This window comes from Linderina pennispora (assembly GCF_002104995.1).
Source record: "Linderina pennispora strain ATCC 12442 chromosome Unknown DL89scaffold_13, whole genome shotgun sequence".
In the NCBI taxonomy this organism is placed as follows: Eukaryota; Fungi; Kickxellomycota; class Kickxellomycetes; order Kickxellales; family Kickxellaceae; genus Linderina; species Linderina pennispora.
Window position 1 is genome coordinate 51,074 of NW_024468261.1, and position 23,227 is coordinate 74,300.

Sequence of the window (23,227 nt, forward strand, 5' to 3'; positions counted from 1 at the left end):
GCTGTGCTCTTTTGGACCGGCCATCTCTCGGGCACTATCGCTATAGTCACACCGGGAATTTCTATAAACGAAAGCAGCTTTTTGCTGATGCCACGGGCTGAGCAATTGGACCTCTGGCATGTTCCAATGCCAGCTGGATTCGCAACTGCCTCCCGCTCGCCGTTTTTTTATTACCACGGAGCAAATCCTTGTCTGGTGGTGTTTGCGCGGCCCGCTGGAGAGAGAGAGAGAGAGGCTGCCCAACATCTGGCCTCCGTCTGTTTAAAAAGTGGATACCGCCATCGTCCCCGACCTCCCTTGTCTTTTGCTCTACATGCCCCCTTGTCCCTATCGTTTTCTTGTTACAAACACTCACAAAGGACCCCTCCTTCCCTGGTGCCCTTTTTCTTTTGTTCTGCCTCTCCTAAAGCATTTTCTCTTGCTCCTCCAATCCCTTTGCAGAAAAATACCTAGCGTCTTTAATTGAGATAATATAATGGCAGAGCAATTGGCGTTTGAGACATCTCCGCTGGTGGCCAGCCGGCCATCAGAGGCCACATTGACGGACCAGCCAGTAATCGATGACGAGCCAGAAGTCACGCACATGGCCATGATCAAGCAGGAGGCGAGCTGGCTGGCGCTGTCGTCGGTGCCACTGGCACTGTCGTATTTCTGCCAGAACTCGTTTGTATTCATAAGCATGCTTAGCGTTGGACGGCTTGGCGTGAACGAGCTGGCCGCGGCATCGCTCTCGGTGATGATCATCAACTTCACAATCAACATGCCGTGCATCGGGCTGGCATGTGCACTAGAGACGTTCTGCGGGACGGCGTATACGGCTGCCAAGGACAAGACGCAGGTGGGGTTCCATACGCAGCGCGGGCTGGTGGCGGTGACATTGCAGCTGATGCCAATGGCGGTGCTATTCATGTTTCATTGACCCGCTGCTGGAGATGATCGGGCAGACGGCCGAGGTGGCGGCACTGTGCGGCGTGTTCCTGCGCGTCTGGCTGTTGGGCAGCTGGCCGTTGGTGGCCTTTGAGTGTCTGAAGCGCTTCGTGCAGGCGCAGGGGATCATGCAGGCGGGCACCTGGGTGATGGCAGTCGTGTGTCCGATCCACATAGTGCTGAGCCAGCAGCTGGTGTGGTCGCCGCACGTAGGCATGGGCTTCGTGGGAGCGCCCCTGGCAACGGTTATCACGAACTGGCTGCTGTTCCTGGGCATAGTCGGGTATATTGCGTGCAGCCGGGCGAAGCAGGCGTGGGGCGGCCTGACATTGACGTGCCTGGACGGGATCTGGGAGTTCTACAAGCTGGCGATTCCCAGCGCAGCCATGATGGCGTGCAGCTGGTCCGTGTTTGAGCTGGTGACGTTCGGGTCGTCGATTTTCGGCGCTGTGTCCTTGGCCGCCCAGGCGTGCATTTTCAGCGCCATCGGCATGACGTACCAGGCGCCGGCCGCTATAGGCTCGGCAACGGCGACGCGCGTGGGCAATGCATTGGGGCGTGGCAAGCAGCGGCGCGCGCGCACGGCCTCGTACGTGTCAATCTGCATTGGCTACATAGTCGGCATATCCTGTGCCATTATGTTCTACGTCAACCGGCATAGCTGGGGGTATATTTTCACCGACGACGACGCGGTGGTGGAGGTATGCAGCCGACTGATGCCATTCTTCATCTTCGTGCAGACCTTCGATGGCATGAATGGGCTGGTGGCGGGCATTCTCCGGGCGCTGGGCAAGCAGAGTCTGGGGGCAATGCTGGCGTTCCCGTCGTTCTGGGTGCTGGGCGTGCCCATTGGATTCTACCTGGGCATGGGCGCGCCCGGCCTGCAGATTGTTGGCCTGTGGATTGGCCTGACCATTGGCATTACCGTGTTTGCGCTGGCGCAGCAGGCGTTTATCTTCTGTGCCATCGACTGGCGCCACGAGGTGCAGGTGTGCTTCGACCGTCTGGCTGTCTCCTCTACGTCGAAGCCGGCGCAGCACCATGCGGCTGACGACTACGGCGCTATCGCCTAGCCGTCCACTACACTAATTATACAGACTTGGACACGGCGCGGCATTCTAGCCCCGCGCTTTTTGGGGCACTATTTGGCCCAAGATGATGGGTTCCTTTTTTTCCAATACATACAGCTATTCCTTTCTTTTACGCTCCTAGCGCTATAGTGTTTCGTGGGAAACTGCTTCTGCAGCTCGGTGCTGGGATATCGCCTTGCCAGATATGGAGAGCAGACTCACATGCAGCGCGCCTTCCGTAAGCTGCATAGGCGCAATGGTCGTGGTGATTTCTGAAGCCAATCCTACCTGTCTGGTTTAGGAAAGTCGATCCCGCCGTCGTCTGCCCTCAGCCGCCCCTTTTCCGGTGCTCGGTTTATCTCTCTTTCCAGTGCCGCAGCGGAAGGAGGGGGAGGAAATTGTGCAAGTTTCCCCTTGCGCTGTCGCCATCCCCCTTTCTTTTTCTCTTACCGCCATTTGCTAGAAACCATGTCTGATACTCTTACCACGCACAAGGGCCACTGCCACTGCAACACAGTTACTTGGGAGATCCGGGCGCCGGCGGACCTGCGCGTGGACGAGTGCGATTGCTCCATGTGCAATATGCACGGCTTCCAGCACATAATCGTGCCGCGATCGCGGTTCACGCTGCTGACGGGCAAGGACAACCTGACCACGTACTCGTTCAACACGCACGTAGCGCAGCACTACTTCTGCAAGACGTGCGGGATCGAGTCATTCTATGTGCCGCGCAGCAATCCCGACGGCTACTCAGTGAACTTCCGCTGCCTGGAGCGCGACAACGTGCGGAGCTTCGAGGTCCTGCCGTTTCGACGGCAAGAACTGGGAAAAGAACGCTGCGGCACTGGCTGACCTGTCGAAGGACTAGGCACACAATGTTTTTGGTCAGCATTTGAAGGAGAAATATATTGAAAAACTTGTAGCTGTTGAAAAACACCCTACACCCACAGGTACTTGGGCTTGGCCTTCCACCGCAGCGACATGTATGCAAGGACATTGTAAGCAACGGCCATGCCAAAGACAATCACGGCACACTGGCCCACTGTGAACTGGTCCAGCTTGTACAGCTTCACCACGTCCTCGCCACGCGCCATGCACAGCCCGTTGTTCGCCTGGCAATGCAGCTTCAGCCCATTGAACTCCGTCGCCACCATGCCTTCGTATGCGTAGAATGCTGGCGAAATGTACTGCATCCAGGAAATGACCGCCAGCAGCTCGCCGGCATTGGCCAGGTGGCCGCCGAATATCACCCACGTCGTGACAATCATTGCGCAGACCACCGATGCCAGGTCATATGTGCTGATAAACGACCCGACCATCAGCGTCACGCCCATGGTCACCACCAGCAGCACCGTAAACAGCATCAGCGATGTAAACACCTTGGCCGCGCCCGGCTGCAGCCCGGCCATGAAGTATATGCCGATAAAGTACACCCAGCTCGACAGAACCGCGATCGGCAAATACACCACCAGCTTGGATATGTAGAACGTCGACATCCGGTACGAGCCCGAGCCGCGCTCCGACAGCATGATGTCCTTGGACTTGAAGTACACGTACAGATAGTGCGACATGATGCCGTACGTGGAGTTCATCGTCAGCGAGAAAAACAGGCCAATGCGGTTCTGGATCGACGTCACCTCGTTGCCGATCTTGTAGAACAGCAGGCCAAGCAGCAGCAGCACCGAGATGGAGTTGATCCCGACCGCGCTGGCAAACGAAAGGTGCCGCACTGTGGTCAGAATGTCGCGGTATATCAATGTCTGCAGCTCGTAGAACCAGTTGATGCGCTCCGGCGGCGTCTCGTCAGCCGTCATGCCCCATTCCAGCGCGCTGCCCGACAATGTGCCGTGCGTCAAGATGCCGGTCCCGGGGTCCTGCGGACTGGCCGGCATTTTCTCGTACATACCGCCGTATGACAGCGAGAGCTTGGCTGTCGGATGCATGGCCTCGCCGAACGACTGTGCCAGGAACGCAATGCGCCTACGGCTCTCCTCGAGCTCCTCGGGCGACCGGTTGTTGAGCGACATCACGTCGATAAAAAAGTCCGCCGGGTTCTGCCTGAGTGGGCACGGGAAGCCCTTGGACTCGAAGTACTGGATGGCAGCCTCTGCTGAGCCAAAATACACCAAATGGCCCTGCGACACCAGCAGCAGCCGGTCAAAGCACCTTAGCATGTTCGAGTTGGGCTGGTGCACCGTCATCACCGAGGCGATCCCGCGCGACCGTGTGATATCGCGCACCAGCTCCACCACCATCTCCGCCGAGTTGCTGTCCAGGCCGGAAGTCGGCTCATCCAGCACCAGCATATCCGGGTCGGTCACCATGCCGACGCCAATGCTGACGCGCTTCTTCTCGCCGCCGGAAACACCCCGGTTCAGATTATCGCCGATCGGCGAGCTCTTGACGTGGCTGAGCCGCAGCTGCTGAATCACGCTAGCCACCCGCTCTACCTTCTGCAATTGCGAATACTGCTTGTTCGACAGCCGCAGGCGCGCCGCAAACATGATTGTCTCCTCCACTGTCAGCATCGGGAACATCACGTCCTCCTGCTCCACATACGCGACCTTGCGGCGGAACACCCCGGGCACCCGCTTCTTGCCCCGGAAAAGAACCTTGCCGTTCAACACTCCGCCCTCGATACGCCCTGCGAGCACATTCAGCAGCGTCGTCTTGCCCGCCCCCGACGGCCCCAGAAGCCCGACCACTTCACCCGGGTAGATTTCGCCGCTGATGCCGTGCAGGATTGTGCGCATGTGCATCTTCTTCTTTTCGCGCACCTTGACGCTGTACGTCAGGTTCTCCCACGACAATAGTGGCCCACCTCCTGTGCCTACGCCCTTGTCGAGGGTCTTGTTGTGCTCCGAACGCTGGTTGAACGAGTCGATGGGACTCAGCGGCTGCTCCATGAACTCGTATGTGCTGCTGAAGCCTTGGCTGGCCGAGCTCGACCCACTACTGCTGTCGCTGCTGCTACTAGCCATGTTCTGTAGTCCAAGCATTTAATAATGAAGAATAAATTTTCTTCCCTGTGGTTGCCTGTAGTGTCTTGGTGTTGTGGGTAATGGCTTTTTGTGCTCTACACAAAAATGGAGGAGGAGATATGGATTGAATGGGAACAGAATTTCGTGTATATAGGAACTCCAGGTAATATGCTCTAGTGATGGATCGTCAAGTAAAAGGAATATGAAGTATTGCACCGAAAAAAGAGAGGGAAAGGGAGAGGAGATTGCGTAGGTGAAGTAGAGTGCGTGTACCAAAGAAATGTGCAATTTTCGATAGTCGTTAGAGAGAAAAGGAATAGAGTCAAAAGGACTGGGTATCCTCTGCTGCTTGTATTCCCAATGACCACTGGAGGACTAGGCGTTAAGAGGGATGAATGAGAATGAAAAAAAGCAATAATATTGATGATAAAAGGGGAGAGGGGGGGAATGTTGTTGGTATTTGAATAAACGGTCCTTTCTTCCATTAACGCCCATCCCAGCCTGTTGTCTGTAGCTGACAATCAAATCTGCCAGTCCAAAAACCTACTGGAGGGAGGCGTTTTTGTTCGCAAGCAAATAAAAACGCTAGCGCAGAAAAAAGTAGGGAATGGGGAGGGAGCAGACAGAATTCTGCCCAGCCTCGTATAGCGCAGTTGCGCGCGCAAAAGACCTCGGAGTACGTTATTGCCCTCTGGATACGCCACCTTTTAGTGCGACCACAGTGCTAGCACCATGCTATATTTACCTTGGTGTTGACGCGGGAAAAGGGCCGAATATGGCACCTTCGAAGATATGCCTAATTGGTCTTGCCCGTGGCTACTCAAGTATCCGAGGCCTGCTTTTGGGCTTTGGCGTTGCCTCCTGGGATTCAGTCGTCGGGACTGAAATAAAATATGACAATATGAGAATGTCTTTTGCTGCAGACTGTTGACCTAGCTAATCTTTACGTCACCGATATTTTTCCGGGGTCTCTGGAACTTGCCAATGTAACTATACAAGCAAATTAAAAAGGGCTTACTGGTATGTGGCGACCGCACTGAGAATAAGTGAAATGAGGAACGAAAAAGCACGCTTTTCATTAAGAAGAGAGACAGCAGCTGAAAACCACCCCGCCAAGAACAGCTCTCGCGAAAAAAATGCGCTACAGGGATGTTGCCCAATTTTCTTTCTCAAAAACTTGGTTTCGCTAGCACATTTGCATTTTTCTTCACTGGCATTGTTGCAGTCAGCCACTGGCCTATCTTTCTCCCTCAGCTTGCTGTATGCATGCACGCTGAATAGCTTGCCCGCCTCGCTGCACTTGATTTTCATTTGTCGCATGTATATACCCGTTACCACAAGAACTCGTGGCGTGCATTCGCCTTAGCATTTGCAACTTTTCTCTGAGCGCAGATTGCTCAATCGGACTCATCACATTTAGCCCATATCCTGCCCAGATAAAACGCGCAGCCAGCACCAGCCTAATAACGACCACTGCCGAAGTCTATCCGTGCATGTGTAACTGTGTATGCTATCGAGTAGAAAGCATATGGCGGCAGTGTGCGCAGCTTGGCCAGAACAATGATTGAATTAAAATGGGTTACTGCCATTAATCTCACTTCTCAACCTTCCCAGTGCTTGCTCCTCATCCCTGCATCACACTGCGTGCAAGATAGGTCTGCTGTCTACCAATAACTCCATTTTTCAAAAGACAAAAAGACAGTCATCAATGCGCCAATCAGTTTATGAAGCTCTGGCAATCTGGAAAGCCGCACCAGATACGAGGGTGCTGCGATTCTCCATCCAGAATAACCGACATCCATCGTCGTTGCTGCTTGTTGTTCTGGAAGAACTATTTGTGCATATTGTAAATTGTAAACTGCACCGCGTGTCGCGAAACGTGCCGAGGTCTGGCGGTTGTCTATGTCGTGTATTGGCATGGAAACATGCGCCACACGTGTGCTGATCATCGGGAATAATGGTCGGGTACCCACGTGCATCCGAGCGGAGAGGGCCCGGACTGTGGCGCTGTGCACTTTTCTTTCAGCCCTTAGCTGTTCTTGCCAGATGTTCGAGAAATCCACGCTAAACACAATCAATTGTTACTAGTGCCGGCATGCTTGGATAGCCGAACGCTGGCATAGGAAGCCGGTTCATAGTCGAGTTGCCAAGCATGGGACTGGGATACTTCTGCCGGGCCATTGCGGATCCGGGCGCTCTAAATGAGAGTTTTACGTCCAGTGGCTGGCGGCTAGAGGGTGTGCTTGTGATGTTCAGCTTCCTGGGGATTTCCCATGATCCATATTACTGGATCTGGAGAGATAATTTTCACCTTTAGCGCAAGCAGCTTAGCTGATACCGGCTTTTTTTGCCTTCTTTTGTCTCAACAGTTTGGTATTTGACATACACATTCAACCATGCTGAAAGCAGCGGCAGCACAGGTAGCGGCGCGGCAGGCAGGCAGTCGGGTGTTTGGCGAGCTGCAGTCGCTGGACGGTATTCTGGCAGTCAACAAACCGTCAGGCATCAGCTGCTCAGGCTTGCTCGACTACTTCAAGCGCAATATTGGGCGCGGACACCTGGCAGCGCCATTCAGGGATCATTTCGAGCACGAGCGGGAGCTGCGCAAATCGGGAAAGAAGATCCGGCGACGCATGGACAAATCGGACAGTGCGGGTTGGCCACGGGGGCACATTAGGACGTTGAGGCGGCCGGCGTGCTTGTGCTTGGAATCAACCATGGGTGCAAGAAGCTGCACGGGTACCTACAAGGCGGGAAATCGTATCTGGCCATGGGGCGGCTGGGCGTGGCGACGGATTCGTATGATGCCGAGGGCAGGGTGACGAAGATCGCGCCAACCGAGGGAATCACAGCACACGGCATGGAGGAGCTGCTGGCAGAGTTTACCGGCGAGATCATGCAGCGGCCGCCAATTTACTCTGCTATCCGCGTCGATGGCATGCGGCTATACCAGTATGCCCGCGCAGGAAACAAGGTTCCCACAGACATTCAAAGCGCGCAAGGTGAACGTCAAAAACATCCGGCTATTGCACTTTGTCAACCCGCAGGCTGGAGCAGAGTTCGGCACACCGGTTGCACTGCCTGAAAAGTTCCTGGAGTACTTTGTCACCGACCGGTATGCATGGGTGGATGGGTGCCCGGAGATGCAGGAGGGCATGCTGATGACGCCGTATGTGAACCAGCCGGATACCGCATCGTTCCAAATATTGATCCAGAGCGGCGGTGGCGGTGTGTACGTGCGCTCGCTGGTCCACGACATAGGCGAGCGGCTCGGCAGCGCAGCTACCATGACGTCGCTGCTACGGACTTCGCAGGGCCCCTTGCGCCTTGACCGGGACACGATCGAGGTCGAGGATCTGGTATACGTAGACCGGGTACGCGATGCAATTGCACACGCTGAAAATGTCATCCGAGCAGTCGGTGCAGAGAGGAGCTTAGACGTGTATTTCGAGTAGCCTGGTATATCCAACTAAAAATGTTACTTTGCGCCAATCTTTTTGGAGAACTCGCGGAGGATGGCAAGGGTCTCGACATCCTTGTCGTAGATGCTGTACCATCCAGGCGGCTCGTGTGGTGGGTCGCCAACCCAGCTGATCTCGGTCGTAGGCTTCGTCGGCGGACGAGCCATGCCCGCATATGCCCAGAATGCCGCGCCAACGAATTGCTTGTCTGCAACACGGGCAGAGACTTTGTCGGCAACAGCTTGGTAGAACTTGTTGCGGTGGGTGAAAGGCGCGTCCGGGCTGTATCCCTTGAGCCCGGCCCACTCGCCCCAGTTGTCGTGCATCATGCCGTACTCGAACAAACCTACCGGCTTGTTCAGCGCAGCAGCCCAGTCGGCCAAGTTGCTAATGAACTCGTTCAGTTTGTGAATCGAATAGTCGATGCTGGCCTCAGTTGGGTCGGTACGGTTGTAGTAGCCCCAGTTCAGCGGCCAAAAGTGGCACGATGCCAGGGTAATATACGGCGACTTGTGCATGATGTTAAACCACTGCTGGCCATTTTTGGACTCAGCACCATTCGACACCAGGTGACGAGGCGCCAGCGAGCTGATGTACTTTGCTGACTCGTCGATCCACTTGAACAGCGAGTCCTCGGAATCGGTGATCTGGGGCTCGTTCATGAGCTCCCAGGCCAGCACCGATGGGATCGTCAGAGTAAAGCTGACCAGTTGCCGTGTTGCGGACGCGTAATCACCGCCTTGACATGGTTTCTGTACCACTTCTGGGTGACATCGATGATCGACTCGTTCTGGTAAAACTGGTTGGTGTACTTTAGAAAATCCTTCGTATGAGGCCACCGACGTTCTGCTGCAGGAGGTGGTCCCACTGCTCCGGGTATGGAATCGTGGTATTGGTCGCCCAGCTGACGTATTGCGCAGCACCGCCGCTCCAAGTCCAGTAGTTGGACAGGGTTACGATGGCCTTCATCTTGTACTTTGGCAGCTGCGCCATGAACCAGTCAAGGCCCTGGAACACATCCTCGTCATACTCGCCAGGCGCAACCATCAGAGCCGGATACATGCGGTCAGGCTGGGTGCCAAACTGTGAGCCCTCGCTGGACGCCATGATGCGCACCATGTTGATGCCCTGGCGTTGCAATTCCCTGAGGTCCTGGTGCACACGCAGGCGGTTGCTGCTTTGTCCAGAGGCCATGCCAAGATTCATTGCCTGCCAGTAGTTGGCACCCGAGACGTGGTACGGCTTGTCCTCGATGCATGAGCTGGGTGCCACTGGCAGTGACAAAGTCGTCGCTTGGGTGGGGAGAGCGAGTAGGCCATTAGATGCTGGTGGGAGTGGGCGGAGAGGATTGCGAGACCAGGAGTCAGCCAGCCGAAAAGAAACAGACAGCTAAGCACACTTGTGTGCATGTCGATGTGGAATACTAGTAGGGGACAGCAGGTGTGGGAACAAGATGAAGAGAAAGCACAGTGCAGATTAGCCTTTGCCAGAGCAATTTATTAACACACTAGAAGGCAGTTAGGGAGCCTGCAGAGACTGAACAAACCCCCAAATAGCGTCCAGTGCCTGCTGGGTGTGGGCCATTCCGGGGAACCCCTGGAACACATGGACTTCATCGGGATAGGTCTGAAACCTCAGCTGGCCTGTCTGCTGATGCGCACGATTTGCAAACAGCGCTAATATCATCATACATAGCCTCTACAGTACCGGCCTGCACTAGCGTCGGTGGTAATCCCGTAAAGTCCGCGTGAACAGAAGCGACAAACGGGTCGCTGAGCCAGCTCAGCATCTCGGCGTCGACTGGTCGGCTAGGACCGAGCAGCAGTCTGATGCAGTTTGAGGTGTTGTAGACGTTGTAGGGTGCCAGATAGTCGGCCTTTGCATTTCGCCTCCAGCTGTCTCTGTTGCTGGTGACATCGACGCGCGGCGAAAGTAAGACCATACCGGAAATGTTTGGCTTTAGGAGCAGCCACAGACTCAGAGCAAGATTCCCACCGGCACTGTCGCCTGAGAAGATAATGTCCTGCTCGCGGACTCCCATGCTCCGCAAATACTCAAAAGCGCAGAAGGCATCGTACAGCTGTGTTGGGTACTGGGATGCCGGTGCCAGGCGGTAGGCAAATCCGTAGACAGGCAGACCAGTAGCTTTGGATAGTATCAGATGCATCTTGCGATATGAGTCCATCGTACCCAGGACGTATGCTCCGCCATGGAAGTGCAGCAGGACCTTGCCGTTAGGCAGGTAGGTTAGCAACATCAGTATTGGGTAGCATGGCCTCGTCTGCAATAACGCATTCGCCATTCATCTGCCTCTCCATCGATGCCGCGGCAATCTCCACGAGCTTGTCGCGCCAAATGCCGGAATTATCGAGGTGCTTGTCGCGCCATGGCACCGAAGGGATGTCAAACCGGGTGGCAATCCCGCCATCCAGCTTTGCGACCCGCTGGCCGCTGTCAAAGCTGCCCACGCTAGTCAGATCTAAAACGATACTGTTGGAATTCCGGGCCACTGCTCAGAAACAGGCGGATGAAGTCACGTATCAGATTTGTTTTCAGTGTCCAAGATGCTACTGGGGGTCCTTGGAAAATGTACTTGAATGTCGTCAGGAGTATCATTGACGACACTGTCGCAAACGCCTTTGCGCATGCCACTGGCTTCTTCCACAGTAGGCTGAGTGCCCTTGCCAACATTCTAGAAAACAGCACGTAGGATTTATACAAATTGTTGAAGACCTGGATGGAAACAGAAAAGAGAGGTTGGCAGCAGGGAAGCTCGATTGCCCCTGCACCTTCCCTTAGCGGCACTATATTCCAGCAGTCTGGCCGATGCATTTTCCCTCCAAAGCATGGCGCAGGAGAGGCTTCCAGTCTATTAGGAATTGTGCAGGTTTGAGGAGCCCCGCTTGCCCTTCAGCTTGTCAAGCTGCTTTTTGGTCTTGTCCAGAACGTCGCTGCGCTCTGCTAAAAAATATATCGGTGTCGAGGTCTTCTGCACATACACCTTGGCGTTCGGCCGCAGGTTCTCCAGCTCGCCCTCAAGCACCGACAGGACTTCGAATTTGGGCTCCAGTGTGTGTGGTTGTGCGGCCGACATTGTGAGAAGAGAGAGTATATGTGAAAACGCCGAGCAATTTGAGAGAAAAAAGTGAGGTTGAGGGGTTTAGCCCATAGGCACTGGCCATTACTTACGGGTATGGAACAATTTTTATTTTTATTTTTTTGGTCAGGTTTTGCGCAATGAAATATGCACTACAAGCTAGCTACTGGAAACACTATTTTAACAATGCCGTACTCTCAGAATAACTAACAAAACCCCTTAAGCGCGCTAACCGTCTACAAGATGAGGAGGGCGGGGCATTTGTAAGGGATAATTCTACCATCTATGCTAGTTCTGCCGCTGTGGCTACAGCAGTTGCTGCTACTGCCCACTGGTCAGTGTTTATATCGTCATCAAGTGGTAGGATTGTGCCGAGTGATATTGCTGCCTAGATTGATACTGAAGAAGAAGTCCTTGGTCATGTCCAGGATGATTGCAGAACTCTTCTCCATCACCACAGCGAACAGCGGTGCTATGCAGTAGTACATTTTGGTGGGACTGGCCGGAGCTGGTCTGGCAGCTCGCTGGCCAGACAGTCATTCAGCGCATTGCATCACTGGTTATCGCTGAAAATATGCTACCAGAGACAAAAAGCATGAGGATATGGCCAAAAGTAGTGCTTCTGATAAGTTTACTGGGTGGTGACATAGGGAATCTCTACGTCCGCCTCCGGGATCAAATTCTTGAGCTAGTTTTCTGCCATCACACCTCTATGGTGGAGCAGCCAAAGAAGTGAAGTGCGCTTAGGTTCATGCTTAGTCTTGTAAAAAAAACCTCCAGTTGGGCGGTGTGGGAGATGGATGGTGGCTCTGTCAGTGCACAGGAGACAGTAGGTTTACGGAATAGAATCATAGGCATCCTTCTTTTGTCCGAGAATACACCTAATCATATATATCCCTAGTGAGACAGGTTGGTGGCTGTTTGTGGGTATGATTTCAGAACAGCGTATAGTTGACAAAGGTAGCTATGTACATTTGCTACAAGTCTTGGGTCTGCAAGATGCATTCTCACTGGCCTGTGCTAACCTAGGGGATGAGTCGTTATCGAGTATATGGAGAAACAACTCCTCAAAAGTATGACTGAAGGGAACGACAGCTGATCGTTTGTCTGGGCCTTTGTGCGTATACGTTTCGGCCTTGCTCATTGTGGCGCAGGGGGACTCTGGACCCCGAATGTCAACACACAGTAGTCGGAGCTTGGGATACTAACAGAGCGAAATGAGAACACACTCTCTTTCACCAGCTCACACTCTTCTTTTACATACAAAGGCATCCTCTGATATGCTGTAGCAATACCAGCCCAAAGAGAAACCTGAGATTATGCTTAAGCAATTGTCTTAGTTGGAACAGAGCAGATAGGGATGTACGAGAAAGGACATAGAGATAGAATACCTCTTCACGATTTGCCATCATGCTGGCATGTCACGGGTCTGATTAAAGCTGAGTGAAAATTGATTCTGGACAATCGGCAGCCGTCTTTGTATGTGTTTGCAGATCAGTGACGGGGCACACAGCAGCCTTCAATCCACAGCATTAAGGATAGGTTCTGTTGGATATAGATTAGCCAAGGGTAGTATGTGCTCCAGTTCTTGGTTTAAAACAATAAAGCCAAATCATCTACGCTACATTTGTTGAATTTGGATACGCTATGTATCGGTGGACATGCTAATCCTCAGAGCTAACCCTCGCATAAGATATTCAAGGTATCTATAACCATGGTCCAGGAGTTTTATGATTACGATTCACTTGTGGTTTGAGAAATGTTGATATTGGAGATGAAAGGAAGAAAAGATAATTACAGTTGGATATTTTTTGCTCACGAGCAGTTGGGGTAGGCCTGGCATTGGTGGGAGTTTGAGCAAGCTTGACCTCGGCATTGCGGCGGCGCGTCAGGCCAGACAGAACACGGCCACCAGCCTTGTTCCACTTGGGCAGCTCGCCGGCAATCACCGGTGTTCGGGTTCTCACCAGCATTCAGACGCTTGACCAGGTTCGATGACTTGGCTCCGCCGCAGCCAACGTTGAACACCCACGACACCAGCGCACCCCACTGGTAGTCATTGAGCTTGACATTGCCATTCAGGTAGTTGCCCAGGCATGTGTACTTGGGGATATCGTCCTTGAGCAGAGCCTCAGCGGTGGCCAGTGTCAGCGGGAACTTGTACTTGACCTCCTTGCAGCCCTTGGTCTGGCACAGGTGGCCGTAGCCGACGGTGGGCAGACCAATGGGATCGGGAGCCGGGCTCTTGACGAAGCCCTCGAACTCCTTTGATCATGTTGAGCGCAGCAGCGTTGACACTCTTGCAGTATCCGTTGGAAGAGCCCCCACCAGTAGAGCCACCGCCGCCCGTGGATCCACCACCAGTGGAATCGCACTTTGTGGTGACGTAGCCGCTGCTGCCAGTCTTGACATAGTAGTCGGCGACATAGCAGCCGTGCTGGGTCTTGTCCCAGAGGGAGTCGCCCTTGATGGTCTCGCCGGAAGTCTGGCACGAGAGAGTGACGTCGTCACTGCTGCTGTATGAGCGAACGACGCCGTAGCTGGTGCCAGGTCCAGAACGGCAGTTGACACCGTCACTCTTGATGGCGTAACCAGAAGCGAGCTGCGAAGTGGCAGCAAGAGCGAGAGCAGTGGCTGTGAAGAGCTTCATCTTTTCGATGTTTTGTGTGTAGTTGGAGAAAGAGTGGAAGGTGCTGTTGTTACTGTTGTTGCTGTTGATAATGGGCTGATGGAAGCGGGCTGCAGCATGTCCTTTATATATGCGAGGAATTTCGAGATGCAAGTGTGAACTGCGCAGTCACAGCATTGCATTGCGTGGCAGAACGTTCTAAAATTAGTAAATGGGTAACTGCACCGTCTGTTTACGGTTCGGCATGCGTTGCTGAAAGGTGTACTCACCATAGAGCAGGAATCAATGCACCACATATGCTGCTGTGCTGCTGCTGCTGCTGCTATTGCTGTTGCTGTTGCTGCTAAAAATAGACGACAGCCTGGAGACTGCCGCTAACTTGCATATAAAAACCTGGGCTTACCCAAGGAACCACCGGTTTGAGCGAGCATCTAAAAATAAATTGATATGCAGAAATCACATAGAGCAGATTTCAGGCCGATCGTATGTAAGCGTGCATGGTTATGCAGATACATAGCATCTAAAAATAGATTTACCACTTGGGTATTGATGTAGTGGTAAAGCTAAGCAGTTCGTATATAAGCATGCATGGATACGTTGGAGTGCATGACCTAAAAATATAGCAGAAGCTGGGCAAAGTATTCAATCTCTTTAACAGAATGTCTGCCACACGTTAGCGCTTCTATCAAAATGGGATGCACTCGGATTTTTCTTGAAATCACATTATCCTTTTGTAGTAATCCTTGTTAGCATTTAACCCAGAAAGAACTGCTAGTGTGGATTTCTGGAATAGGCTACATATCGACAGCAACTAGCTGTGTTATGTGCGCTTGTTTGCTATACAAGCTACTGCTGCTAACAGGAATTTCACTGAGATATGGCTAGTGAAGTATAGGTTAGAGATTTGTATATAAACTCGCCAGGTATCCTGTTCAACCCTCATTTAAACCATATCACAACCAAAACCCAAAACTGCATACTTTTAAAAATGAAGCACGTCTCTAGCTACGCCATCAAGGGCAGTGTTGTCAACTACCGCTCCGGTCCGGAAACCTCACACAGGGCTGTCCTCATGTACAAGGATGTGAGCCCAAGTGACGCTCTTCGTGCCAGGCTCCGGGTACAGACATCAATGGCAGCAGCTTCTAAGACAAGACCCAGCTCGGCTGCTACGTGAGTGATTATTATTTAAACACGGGCAATGGCTATGCAGCCAAAAAGTGGTCCAATCCCGACGACAGCCCCTGCTTCAAGCCTGACGACAAGCCCAAACCCAAACCTGATGGCAAGCCCAAGCCCAAGCCCAAATCTAAGCCTAGTGACAAACCCAGGGCTAGTACGGGTCCGATGAAAGATGACTATCCTTGCAAGGGTGGCAGCTGCAGCGGCGTCGACAAGTGGAACTACTACACGTGCCAGTGTGTCAGTTTTGTCGCCTGGCGCATCAATTCGCGTCTGGGCATCGACATCAACAACCGCTACAAGGGCAAGAGGTGGGATAATACCAACGAGTGGGACGACGCCGCGCATGCCTCGGGCGTCACTGTGAATGATACGCCAAAGCCAGGAGCTGTGGATCAGACTAGCCAAGGCAGCAGGTACAGGCATGTGGTGTGGGTGGCCAAGGTCTCGGGCAACAGCGCCACTATTGAGGAGTACAACAACAGGCGCCACAAACACAGCACAGGGACTGTTCCCAAGAGCTCAAAGTACACGCACCTCAAGAAGTAAGCGGGAAAGTGACATATTAATATTTATGTAAGATATTCCAACGACGCGAAATGCCAAATTGATTACAAGCATTGTATATGGACATGAGGATGAGTGTAGTATATCCGAACCGCCCATTCACGCTGCTATTTTTGCCAATAAATAGGGTGTGTTGCTTGCCACTCTATATTTCCAGGGTCATAGATCTCGGGCCCCGGGTCTGCAAGTGTGGATAAGAAGGACTGTATATGAAAAAGTAGCTTGCATTGGGTGCAATGAGGGATAGCGAGGGCTGCCAGACGGAATTCTTGGGGAGCAAGGGCCAGGAGCCACGCATGTATGGATCACAAAATCAGATCAAGATGATCGCATTTTTTTGCTGACACAAACTCAGCCAGCAAAATTGGCGACGTGGTTTTCGACCGAGACAAAAAATATTTTCTTGCAGTGGTTTTTGTGATTTTCTGTATTTTTGACTTTATTTTCCTTTTTTTCGCTGCTTTTAGGCACCTTTCCTCCCAATCTCTCCATTTTTACCACAAGCGATTAAGGCAAACTCGCGCCCAACATCAGTCTGACACAGCATGGCGGCAGTTCTCGTACCCACAGTAGCCACGGTCCCTACCGGAAAGACGCGCGTAACGTGCTGCCCCAAGTGCGCCACCAGCATCGAGAGCTTTGATGTCGACACCAACTGCACGTTTGCAATGTGCCCGAATGTCGAGTGCACCTGGCCGTTCGATAGCGACAACATGAGCCAGTACTTTGCACAGGACATGGCGATGTCGTCGCTGCGCAAGCGGGCGAAGAAGCGGAAGGCATCGTCTGTGACTGGAAAGGAGGAGCGGCGGCACTCCAAGAAGCACTCCTAAGCACACGCTGGCCAAAGCCCGCTGCTGCGGCCGCCTCCAGGCAGGCTGCGGCCGCTGGCTTGTCTAGTGGCCTGTACACAGCTGGCTCTGGCCGCACTACTCTTCCCGATAGTAGTCTGCGGTCGGCCAGCGCAGGCCTAACGCAAGGTAAATATCTCGGCGCGAATAGTAGAGAAAGTGAGGTGGGCGTGCGCGCCGGAGCGTCTGACTCGTACGCTGCCGGCAGCAGCCAACAGTTGGCCTCAAACATGATGACCGAGTCTCCTAGCTGGCTCGAGGAGCTCGTGTCTGGGCTCACGGATACCGCGAACGGTGCTGACCGCCAATCTAACAATGATGTAGTAGACATATTCGCAGCGCTGAACACTGTGGGCCGTAGCAGCACAGACGATGCCGTGATTCCGCGCAGCAGCCGCCAGCCCAGTCCGACCACCAGCAACGAAAGTGGCGCTGACGACATTGATGCGCAGGGGCCGCTGACACCAAGCGAACTAGGCTACGCTGCTGGGCAACAATAAGGATATTTCCGATATGCTGTCTTCGACGCCGTCCTTTGATCCGTTGTCGGTGCTGATGACGCCGACAACGGCGACCAGCACTGGCGCCAACATGGCTGACCAACTTGATCTTGACGCGCTGTGGAAGTCAGCTGAAACCGGCCCGGGCTCGATTGTGCCCAGCAGTAGTTCGTTTGATCTCAACAATATTTTCGACTTGTCGTCGCCGCCCAGCACCGATGCAACCGCAGCCAAGACGTCGTTCGACACAAGCCTCTTAGACAACCTGTTTGGCTCGTCGTCTTCGTCGGGTGTTGCACCAACGGCGGCACTGTCGTCGCCATCGTCGTCTGCACAGTAGGCGTGTGTGCCTTTTCTCCGTCGTTGCCTCCTATACAACCCGTCGCTGTACAAAAAAAAACAACACTCATTCCTCAGCAAAAACCTTTTTTTACTTTTATTTCTCCTTTTTTGTTCTATATCCCAATTTTACTCACGTTTCGTTTCCACATCATATTCGCGTTAACCCCATGACGTCACCAGTGATGCATGTTTATTGCGAGTAGCTGAGGTCTGCCACATGTGTTGAGTAATAGCTGATATGGCGACTGTTATTCAGACAGTACAGGTAGACCGGACCAGCGGTGTAGCGGGACAGGTGTGATATGTATACCAACACATTACACACCCTGTGAAACTTTACAAAACCTTCCAAGGCTCTTTTACCATTTCCATTTCTTTTTCTTTATCGGTTAACCCGCTTGGTATTCTTCTTTACTCTTAGAGTCATCTAGCATCCATTTTATCAAAGCACTGTACGTAACCAAATCTTCATACTTCGCTATCTGAGCGCTCAGTAAGCGATAGATTGTCTGCGCATTGAGGTCCGCAACACTTGGGCTGAATACAACAAAACAATCTCAACCGGTTTCCGGAGATTTAGCAGACCGGATGTGCTGACCCCATCCGATGGACAAAGCAGGTAGCAAACACACTTGCCCAACAAGGGCACTTGGCGTGTATACAGTAAGATATTCACTATACATATATTTATGAGATCAGCTATCCAACATACACAACAAAGAATCTGTGGGCAGGCTAGTGGGTGGTGATCTGAAGCATCGAGGGCTGGCCAGCCTCGCGAGACTTTGCTGTATACGGGATATCGAGGCTAGCCACATAGAGCGATAGATCCGTGCCGTCTTTGGCTGCATCCTTGCACATGTATGTGATGTCAAGCGAGAATTCCTCATTTGAATCGACTGTGGCGAACATCTCAGAGCCGACTTTCTGGGGTTGGAGAGATCCTGCGGCAGTGTCTTCGTCCCAAGCGCCTTCACTGCGGATAGCCCAGATCTTGACTGGGTCGTGGCGCGGTGTGTTGAAAGCCGGCATTGTCAGAGTGCATTTATCAATACTGTCTGCATTGTTTGCTACTGTCGAAGGAAGCGCAAAGCCAAGGAGAACTTGAGCCACATCGTTGGCATCGTTTGCAGAATGGATTGTTGCTGATGTGCCATATACAGCACTATAGCAATTCGTGTCCAGGCAGAGGCTTGTGTCCTTGGAGACTGGGATAGAGTGGGTGGTGCCCGGGATTGGGGCTGACGAGACAGCCAAGGCTGCAGCAATGGCGATCAAAAGAGCGATGAAGAGATTCATTATGCTGCAAATTCAAGAGAAAGGGGAGGGTATGAGTTGGTTCTTGGGAGGAGATCAATGCCCAACGCTTCTTCTTTTATGTAACCGGAGGGAGGCCATGCCAGTGCTCGACCACCCAAACAGGTTTAGAAAGAGGGTGCTATAGTACAACACCCAGCAGCATTGCGCATAGCGTTATAGTGCTCACTCGATATATTTAGCATGGGGATGGGTACGACAATTGGGCGCCATACATACAATGGAACGTTCCGCTACATGGCGCTTGCAGGCCAATATTGTTTGTTTGGGCAAGGTTGGCTAATCCGCTAGCTGATCAGCTTGCGGAGGACACTTGCAAACCACATACTCCGCTCTTTGCTGCAGTTGCATATTCTCTTTTTCCTTCTTGTTCCATGGCTGCTAGCGAGAGGAGGAAGTCCTATGGCATGTATTCATACCGGTGAATCACCCAAACACATATGGTACCACCAGCATGTTGTCCATCGTAATCGTGCCATGGCTGCCTAGAATTGAGAGGAGCCTATCCCAGTCGCTAGCGTCTATTGGCCAAGCAGCGAAAAGGACCTTCTTGGCTGCATGTCAGGCTAGTCACGTTAACAGTGCAAATCTTCTGCAGCGATGAAATCATTCAACTCTTGATTTCTTGCCTTGTCTGCAGCAGCAGGTTTTTTTCCGACTATATATAGCTGCTCTTTCTCTCTCGCTCACTCGTCAAGTAGCAGGCTATACTTTCTAACCCGTAACTGAGCTATATTTTTCACCAATGTCGTCCCCTTGATGCAGCCACAAGAAACATGCCACTAGGTTTTGTGGAGCCACCACCGTATGTGCCACAGTCACACAATGACCTCTCCGCTGAAGGTATGACTACTCGGATTCTATGACTGTATATGCTCTGCCGTTCTAGTGGACTGAAGGTTCTGTTCATATAGATGCCGCATATATTGATAAGGTATTGGTGCTACCTCCCGACATCGCGGAGCTGGACAGGGGCGTATTTCACTGGGATATCGACGACTGGGAGAAGATGGACGCCAAATCGAGAATAGACAACTCGGGCTTTGACAGGGTGTTTGAGGTGGCCGGTATGAAGTGGCAGTTGTGGATATACCCACAGGGTCTGTCAGAAAAAGACTTTATCTCCTTCCGCGTCCGATCGCTTACTGCCCGAGAAAAACCACAGGACTGGCAGGTCTGTGCATATACCCTCCTTGTCGTTGCAAACCAACATGATTCAGCGAGCTACACAAGAAGTTCCTGTCGCTGTAGAATCTCAAACAGTAGTCCTGATACTGACTACAAAACGTTCCTGACGCGCAACGAGCTGGAGAAGCGGCAGAAGTGTAAGGACAGGCCATTGCTGGAGAACAACCGCTTTCGCATTATTTTCTACGTGCGCATAGCCGATGATCCCACTGGGGTTCTCTGGCACGATTATAGAGGCTACAACTCACTGAAGCAGACCGGGTATATTGGGCTAGCCACTCTTGACACCTGCCGTTATCTAAACCCGCTTCTCGAGGTGTTGCTCCATATTAAACCTTTGAGAGATGCAGTCAGCAAGGTAGGCCGTGCTGAGTTTGACACGCAGCATATGCTCGCACTTGCGCTCAGCGAGATATTCACCAACATACTTTCTGGCATGCCACCGATAAGTGCGATAAAGGTTTTGAATACGCTGGAGGCACTCGACATCAAGCCACCAGCAAATACAGAACTGGATTCGTTCACGGGGCAGATACTGCAGAACATCACCAGCAGTCTCCGGACCATCGTGCCAGAGAGCAATATTGATTCGCTGATAGGTGGCAAAATCCGCAAGACCTCTCAGCGCCTTCAGACTTCAAAATCGTCCTCCAGCATCTTCAGACACTTCCGTGGCCCTGACATGGTCGTCACCGAGTCTGCCCTTAACCCGATAAACCTGAATATCATGGGGTTCTCGAACGTGAAGCAGTCATTGCGCGACTTTGTAAGCCATCGTGTGGTTTCAAGGACAAATCACCAGCTCTTCAAGTCGAGCAAGGAAAACGACTGGACTGAGCGCATAGAAATCGTCGAATTGCCGTCGGTTTTGTTTATGTGTCTGAAGCGGTTTGATCAGGCTAGTGCCAGCAGTTCCCCGACAAAGCTTGACACTGAATTCGCATACGACGAGTCTTTGGACATGGCCGAGTTTGCTCCTGAGATTGGTGGCAGCAATGTGCCAACAAGGTACACTCTGTACGGTGCCTGTGTCCACCATGGAGCAGCATCGCAAGGATACCACTTCTGTATTCTTCGTCCAACGGTAGACGACAAGTGGTTTGCGTTCGACGACGATATCATTATTCCTCTCTTGCGCCGACACGCATTTGACGACTACAAAGCAGTCGACTACGCTTGCTCATTTGGCGTTGCCGCACGGCAGAGAAAGATGTATGAAGCAAAGCGGTTCTCTAATGCATACATGCTCATCTATGTTCGCGATAGCGAGCTCAAGCACATTCTTGGTCAGGATGATAACACTACTCGCTCTGCGCAGTCTGGGTCCATGCCAAAGAACTAGATGAATTTTATGTACTGCATTGATAAATGAGCCAAGCAGGAGCTATTTGAAGTGGTCTCTAATGACAAAGTGAATGCCAACAGAATGCACCTCGGCAATGTCCTCCACCTTCCGACCCTTGGTCTCAGGCCAAAAGAAGAAGCAGAAGACAAAGGTGGCAATGTTAAACCCTGCAAAGAATAGGAATGTATAGTCGCCTAGCGCTACTTGCATAGGTGGGAAGAACACGCCGATGGTGAACGTAAAGGCGTAGCAAATGACGCCCCCAATCGCCGACATCGCCGACATGGCGTATGCTGGTGTCATTTCAGCAGCAGCTACCCATGGTAGTGGTCCAACGCCGAAGTTGAAAGAGATATTGAATACGAATACCATGGCAATAACTAGGCCGTCGGTTCCCTTGATAGATCCAACTGCCATCAGTATTGAAGAGATCGCCATGGCCGCGGATGAGGCGAGCATGAGGGTACGTCGACCAAACCTCATGCAGAGAAGCATGCCGACAAATGTGAACACCTCAGCGACAACAGCAATGACGTATGTAAGCTTTTGCGCCATAGTCGGAATAGCGGCCGGGTTGTCGTGCGTAGTACGGTTGAAGATTGTGGTCGAATAAAATATGACGGCATTGATACCCGATAGTTGCTGGGAAAACATGCCCATGCTCACAACCATGAGCTGGTGACGCAGGTTGTCAGGCGTCCGCCCAAGTAGCACGTCAAATACATTTGCGTTAGCGACATTGCCAGTCCCAGATTTAGACGCCATGTCAGCATCAACAATGTCAGCAAGCTCTGCCTCGACATCGGCGCCCTCTCGAAGCTTGGTTAACGCATAGCGAGCCTGGCCAACTTGGCCGCGCGATACCAACCACTTGGGCGACTCGACACAGGTGGGAAATAGAACCGTGGTTCCGATGCCAATGACTCCGGTGAGTGCAAAGAGAACCCTCCAGAGTGGGGGTCTCGAGAGACCGAGCGAGATTGATTGAGACAAAAGAATCCCGAGGTTTGTAGCGAGCTGGATAGAGTTTCCCAAGATGGTCCGGGCCGAAGGGGTAGTGATTTCGCTGATGTATACCGACACCGCAGTGTTGCAGATCCCTGCCGCAATACCGACGAATATTCTTCCAAAAATGAATTGCGTGAGCGTAGTAGACAGCGAGAGCAGCAAGGCACCAATGGTAGAAAACAGGGGCCCCCAGGTCAGTGCGAACTTTCGGCCGTATTTGTCAGCAATCGGATTGCTTGCGATACTTCCAATCAAGGCACCCAGTGCAAAACACCCAACTGCCACTCCCCATAGCGCATCGGCAGTCGGAATGCAGGATGGAAATGGGCCGATGTAGTGCTGGGGACCAATAACGCAGCCAGAGATGACGTCGCCAGGAACATTGATGACGCCGATATTAAAACCAAAATTCACACTGCCCAGCGCGGCCATTGCGGCGCAGAAGCATTGGTACTTTGTCAGTCCAAGTGTACGTGAATCAGTTGTCATTGTAAGTTAGTGGGCTGCGAAGGACTTGGAGAGGAAAGTGTGCGTGAGGACTGAGCTTGTACACCTCCAAAGATATATGTGCACATGTGTCCCTGAGCCAGGTTTTTGTCTATCACTGGAGGTCGCGAGGCAATGGGTGCAGCAGGATCTGCTGTCGCATACATGTTTGTCTATTGGATGACTAATAGATATAGGGGTAATCATACTCCCGTGCTAAAAGTCCCGTGCCAGTTACATCGGATTTTCCGGAGGACTTGTGTTGTCTATCAGAAT

General features: G+C 52.4%; 12 protein-coding genes across 12 annotated transcripts; 5 read left to right on the forward strand and 7 right to left on the reverse strand.

Annotated features, from left to right (window-relative positions):
• Positions 1 to 134: 134 nt before the first annotated feature.
• DL89DRAFT_269473 (MATE efflux family protein) lies at positions 135 to 2,115 on the forward strand. Its single transcript, XM_040888310.1, has 2 exons — positions 135 to 898; positions 933 to 2,115. The coding sequence occupies exons 1-2, from the start codon at positions 584 to 586 to the stop codon at positions 1,998 to 2,000; spliced, it is 1,383 nt and encodes a 460-aa protein (XP_040740946.1). The 5' UTR covers positions 135 to 583; the 3' UTR covers positions 2,001 to 2,115.
• Positions 2,116 to 2,465: 350 nt separating this feature from the next.
• Positions 2,466 to 2,865, forward strand: DL89DRAFT_294831 (DUF636-domain-containing protein; the record flags this gene model as incomplete). Its single annotated transcript, XM_040890564.1, has 2 exons — positions 2,466 to 2,780; positions 2,818 to 2,865. The coding sequence occupies 2 exons, from the start codon at positions 2,466 to 2,468 to the stop codon at positions 2,863 to 2,865; spliced, it is 363 nt and encodes a 120-aa protein (XP_040740947.1).
• On the reverse strand, positions 2,627 to 5,428 carry DL89DRAFT_51055 (P-loop containing nucleoside triphosphate hydrolase protein). Its single transcript, XM_040891743.1, has 2 exons — positions 2,781 to 5,428; positions 2,627 to 2,645 (listed from the first exon to the last, which is right to left on the reverse strand). The coding sequence occupies exon 1, from the start codon at positions 4,994 to 4,996 to the stop codon at positions 2,936 to 2,938; it is 2,061 nt and encodes a 686-aa protein (XP_040740948.1). The 5' UTR covers positions 4,997 to 5,428; the 3' UTR covers positions 2,627 to 2,645; positions 2,781 to 2,935.
• A 1,910-nt stretch (positions 5,429 to 7,338) lies between these two features.
• On the forward strand, positions 7,339 to 8,660 carry DL89DRAFT_269474 (pseudouridine synthase). The gene is made up of 3 exons (XM_040888311.1): positions 7,339 to 7,627; positions 7,729 to 7,952; positions 7,981 to 8,660. Exons 1-3 carry the CDS (start codon positions 7,375 to 7,377, stop codon positions 8,431 to 8,433), a joined length of 930 nt encoding a protein of 309 aa, XP_040740949.1. The 5' UTR covers positions 7,339 to 7,374; the 3' UTR covers positions 8,434 to 8,660.
• On the reverse strand, positions 8,413 to 9,886 carry DL89DRAFT_269475 (glycoside hydrolase). Its single transcript, XM_040888312.1, has 4 exons — positions 9,797 to 9,886; positions 9,283 to 9,710; positions 9,176 to 9,262; positions 8,413 to 9,104 (listed from the first exon to the last, which is right to left on the reverse strand). Exons 1-4 carry the CDS (start codon positions 9,846 to 9,848, stop codon positions 8,457 to 8,459), a joined length of 1,215 nt encoding a protein of 404 aa, XP_040740950.1. The 5' UTR covers positions 9,849 to 9,886; the 3' UTR covers positions 8,413 to 8,456.
• Positions 9,887 to 9,924: 38 nt separating this feature from the next.
• DL89DRAFT_269476 (alpha/beta-hydrolase) lies at positions 9,925 to 11,534 on the reverse strand. The gene is made up of 4 exons (XM_040888313.1): positions 10,961 to 11,534; positions 10,695 to 10,929; positions 10,112 to 10,666; positions 9,925 to 10,089 (listed from the first exon to the last, which is right to left on the reverse strand). The coding sequence occupies exons 1-4, from the start codon at positions 11,128 to 11,130 to the stop codon at positions 9,958 to 9,960; spliced, it is 1,092 nt and encodes a 363-aa protein (XP_040740951.1). The 5' UTR covers positions 11,131 to 11,534; the 3' UTR covers positions 9,925 to 9,957.
• Positions 11,535 to 13,286: 1,752 nt separating this feature from the next.
• DL89DRAFT_269477 (lysozyme-like protein) lies at positions 13,287 to 14,240 on the reverse strand. Its single transcript, XM_040888314.1, has 2 exons — positions 13,833 to 14,240; positions 13,287 to 13,801 (listed from the first exon to the last, which is right to left on the reverse strand). Exons 1-2 carry the CDS (start codon positions 14,184 to 14,186, stop codon positions 13,352 to 13,354), a joined length of 804 nt encoding a protein of 267 aa, XP_040740952.1. The 5' UTR covers positions 14,187 to 14,240; the 3' UTR covers positions 13,287 to 13,351.
• Positions 14,241 to 15,153: 913 nt separating this feature from the next.
• Positions 15,154 to 16,276, forward strand: DL89DRAFT_304297 (uncharacterized protein; the record flags this gene model as incomplete). Its single annotated transcript, XM_040890877.1, has 2 exons — positions 15,154 to 15,249; positions 15,327 to 16,276. The coding sequence occupies 2 exons, from the start codon at positions 15,154 to 15,156 to the stop codon at positions 15,894 to 15,896; spliced, it is 666 nt and encodes a 221-aa protein (XP_040740953.1). The 3' UTR covers positions 15,897 to 16,276.
• A 21-nt stretch (positions 16,277 to 16,297) lies between these two features.
• DL89DRAFT_51145 (uncharacterized protein) lies at positions 16,298 to 17,325 on the reverse strand. Its single transcript, XM_040891744.1, has one exon. The coding sequence runs from the start codon at positions 17,205 to 17,207 to the stop codon at positions 16,497 to 16,499; it is 711 nt and encodes a 236-aa protein (XP_040740954.1). The 5' UTR covers positions 17,208 to 17,325; the 3' UTR covers positions 16,298 to 16,496.
• Positions 17,326 to 18,271: 946 nt separating this feature from the next.
• Positions 18,272 to 19,021, reverse strand: DL89DRAFT_269478 (uncharacterized protein). The gene has a single exon (XM_040888315.1). It carries the CDS (start codon positions 18,904 to 18,906, stop codon positions 18,343 to 18,345), a length of 564 nt encoding a protein of 187 aa, XP_040740955.1. The 5' UTR covers positions 18,907 to 19,021; the 3' UTR covers positions 18,272 to 18,342.
• A 546-nt stretch (positions 19,022 to 19,567) lies between these two features.
• On the forward strand, positions 19,568 to 21,888 carry DL89DRAFT_269479 (cysteine proteinase). The gene is made up of 2 exons (XM_040888316.1): positions 19,568 to 19,767; positions 19,839 to 21,888. Exons 1-2 carry the CDS (start codon positions 19,701 to 19,703, stop codon positions 21,452 to 21,454), a joined length of 1,683 nt encoding a protein of 560 aa, XP_040740956.1. The 5' UTR covers positions 19,568 to 19,700; the 3' UTR covers positions 21,455 to 21,888.
• On the reverse strand, positions 21,449 to 22,998 carry DL89DRAFT_269480 (general substrate transporter). Its single transcript, XM_040888317.1, has one exon. The coding sequence runs from the start codon at positions 22,895 to 22,897 to the stop codon at positions 21,497 to 21,499; it is 1,401 nt and encodes a 466-aa protein (XP_040740957.1). The 5' UTR covers positions 22,898 to 22,998; the 3' UTR covers positions 21,449 to 21,496.
• Between the last annotated feature and the right edge of the window lie 229 nt (positions 22,999 to 23,227).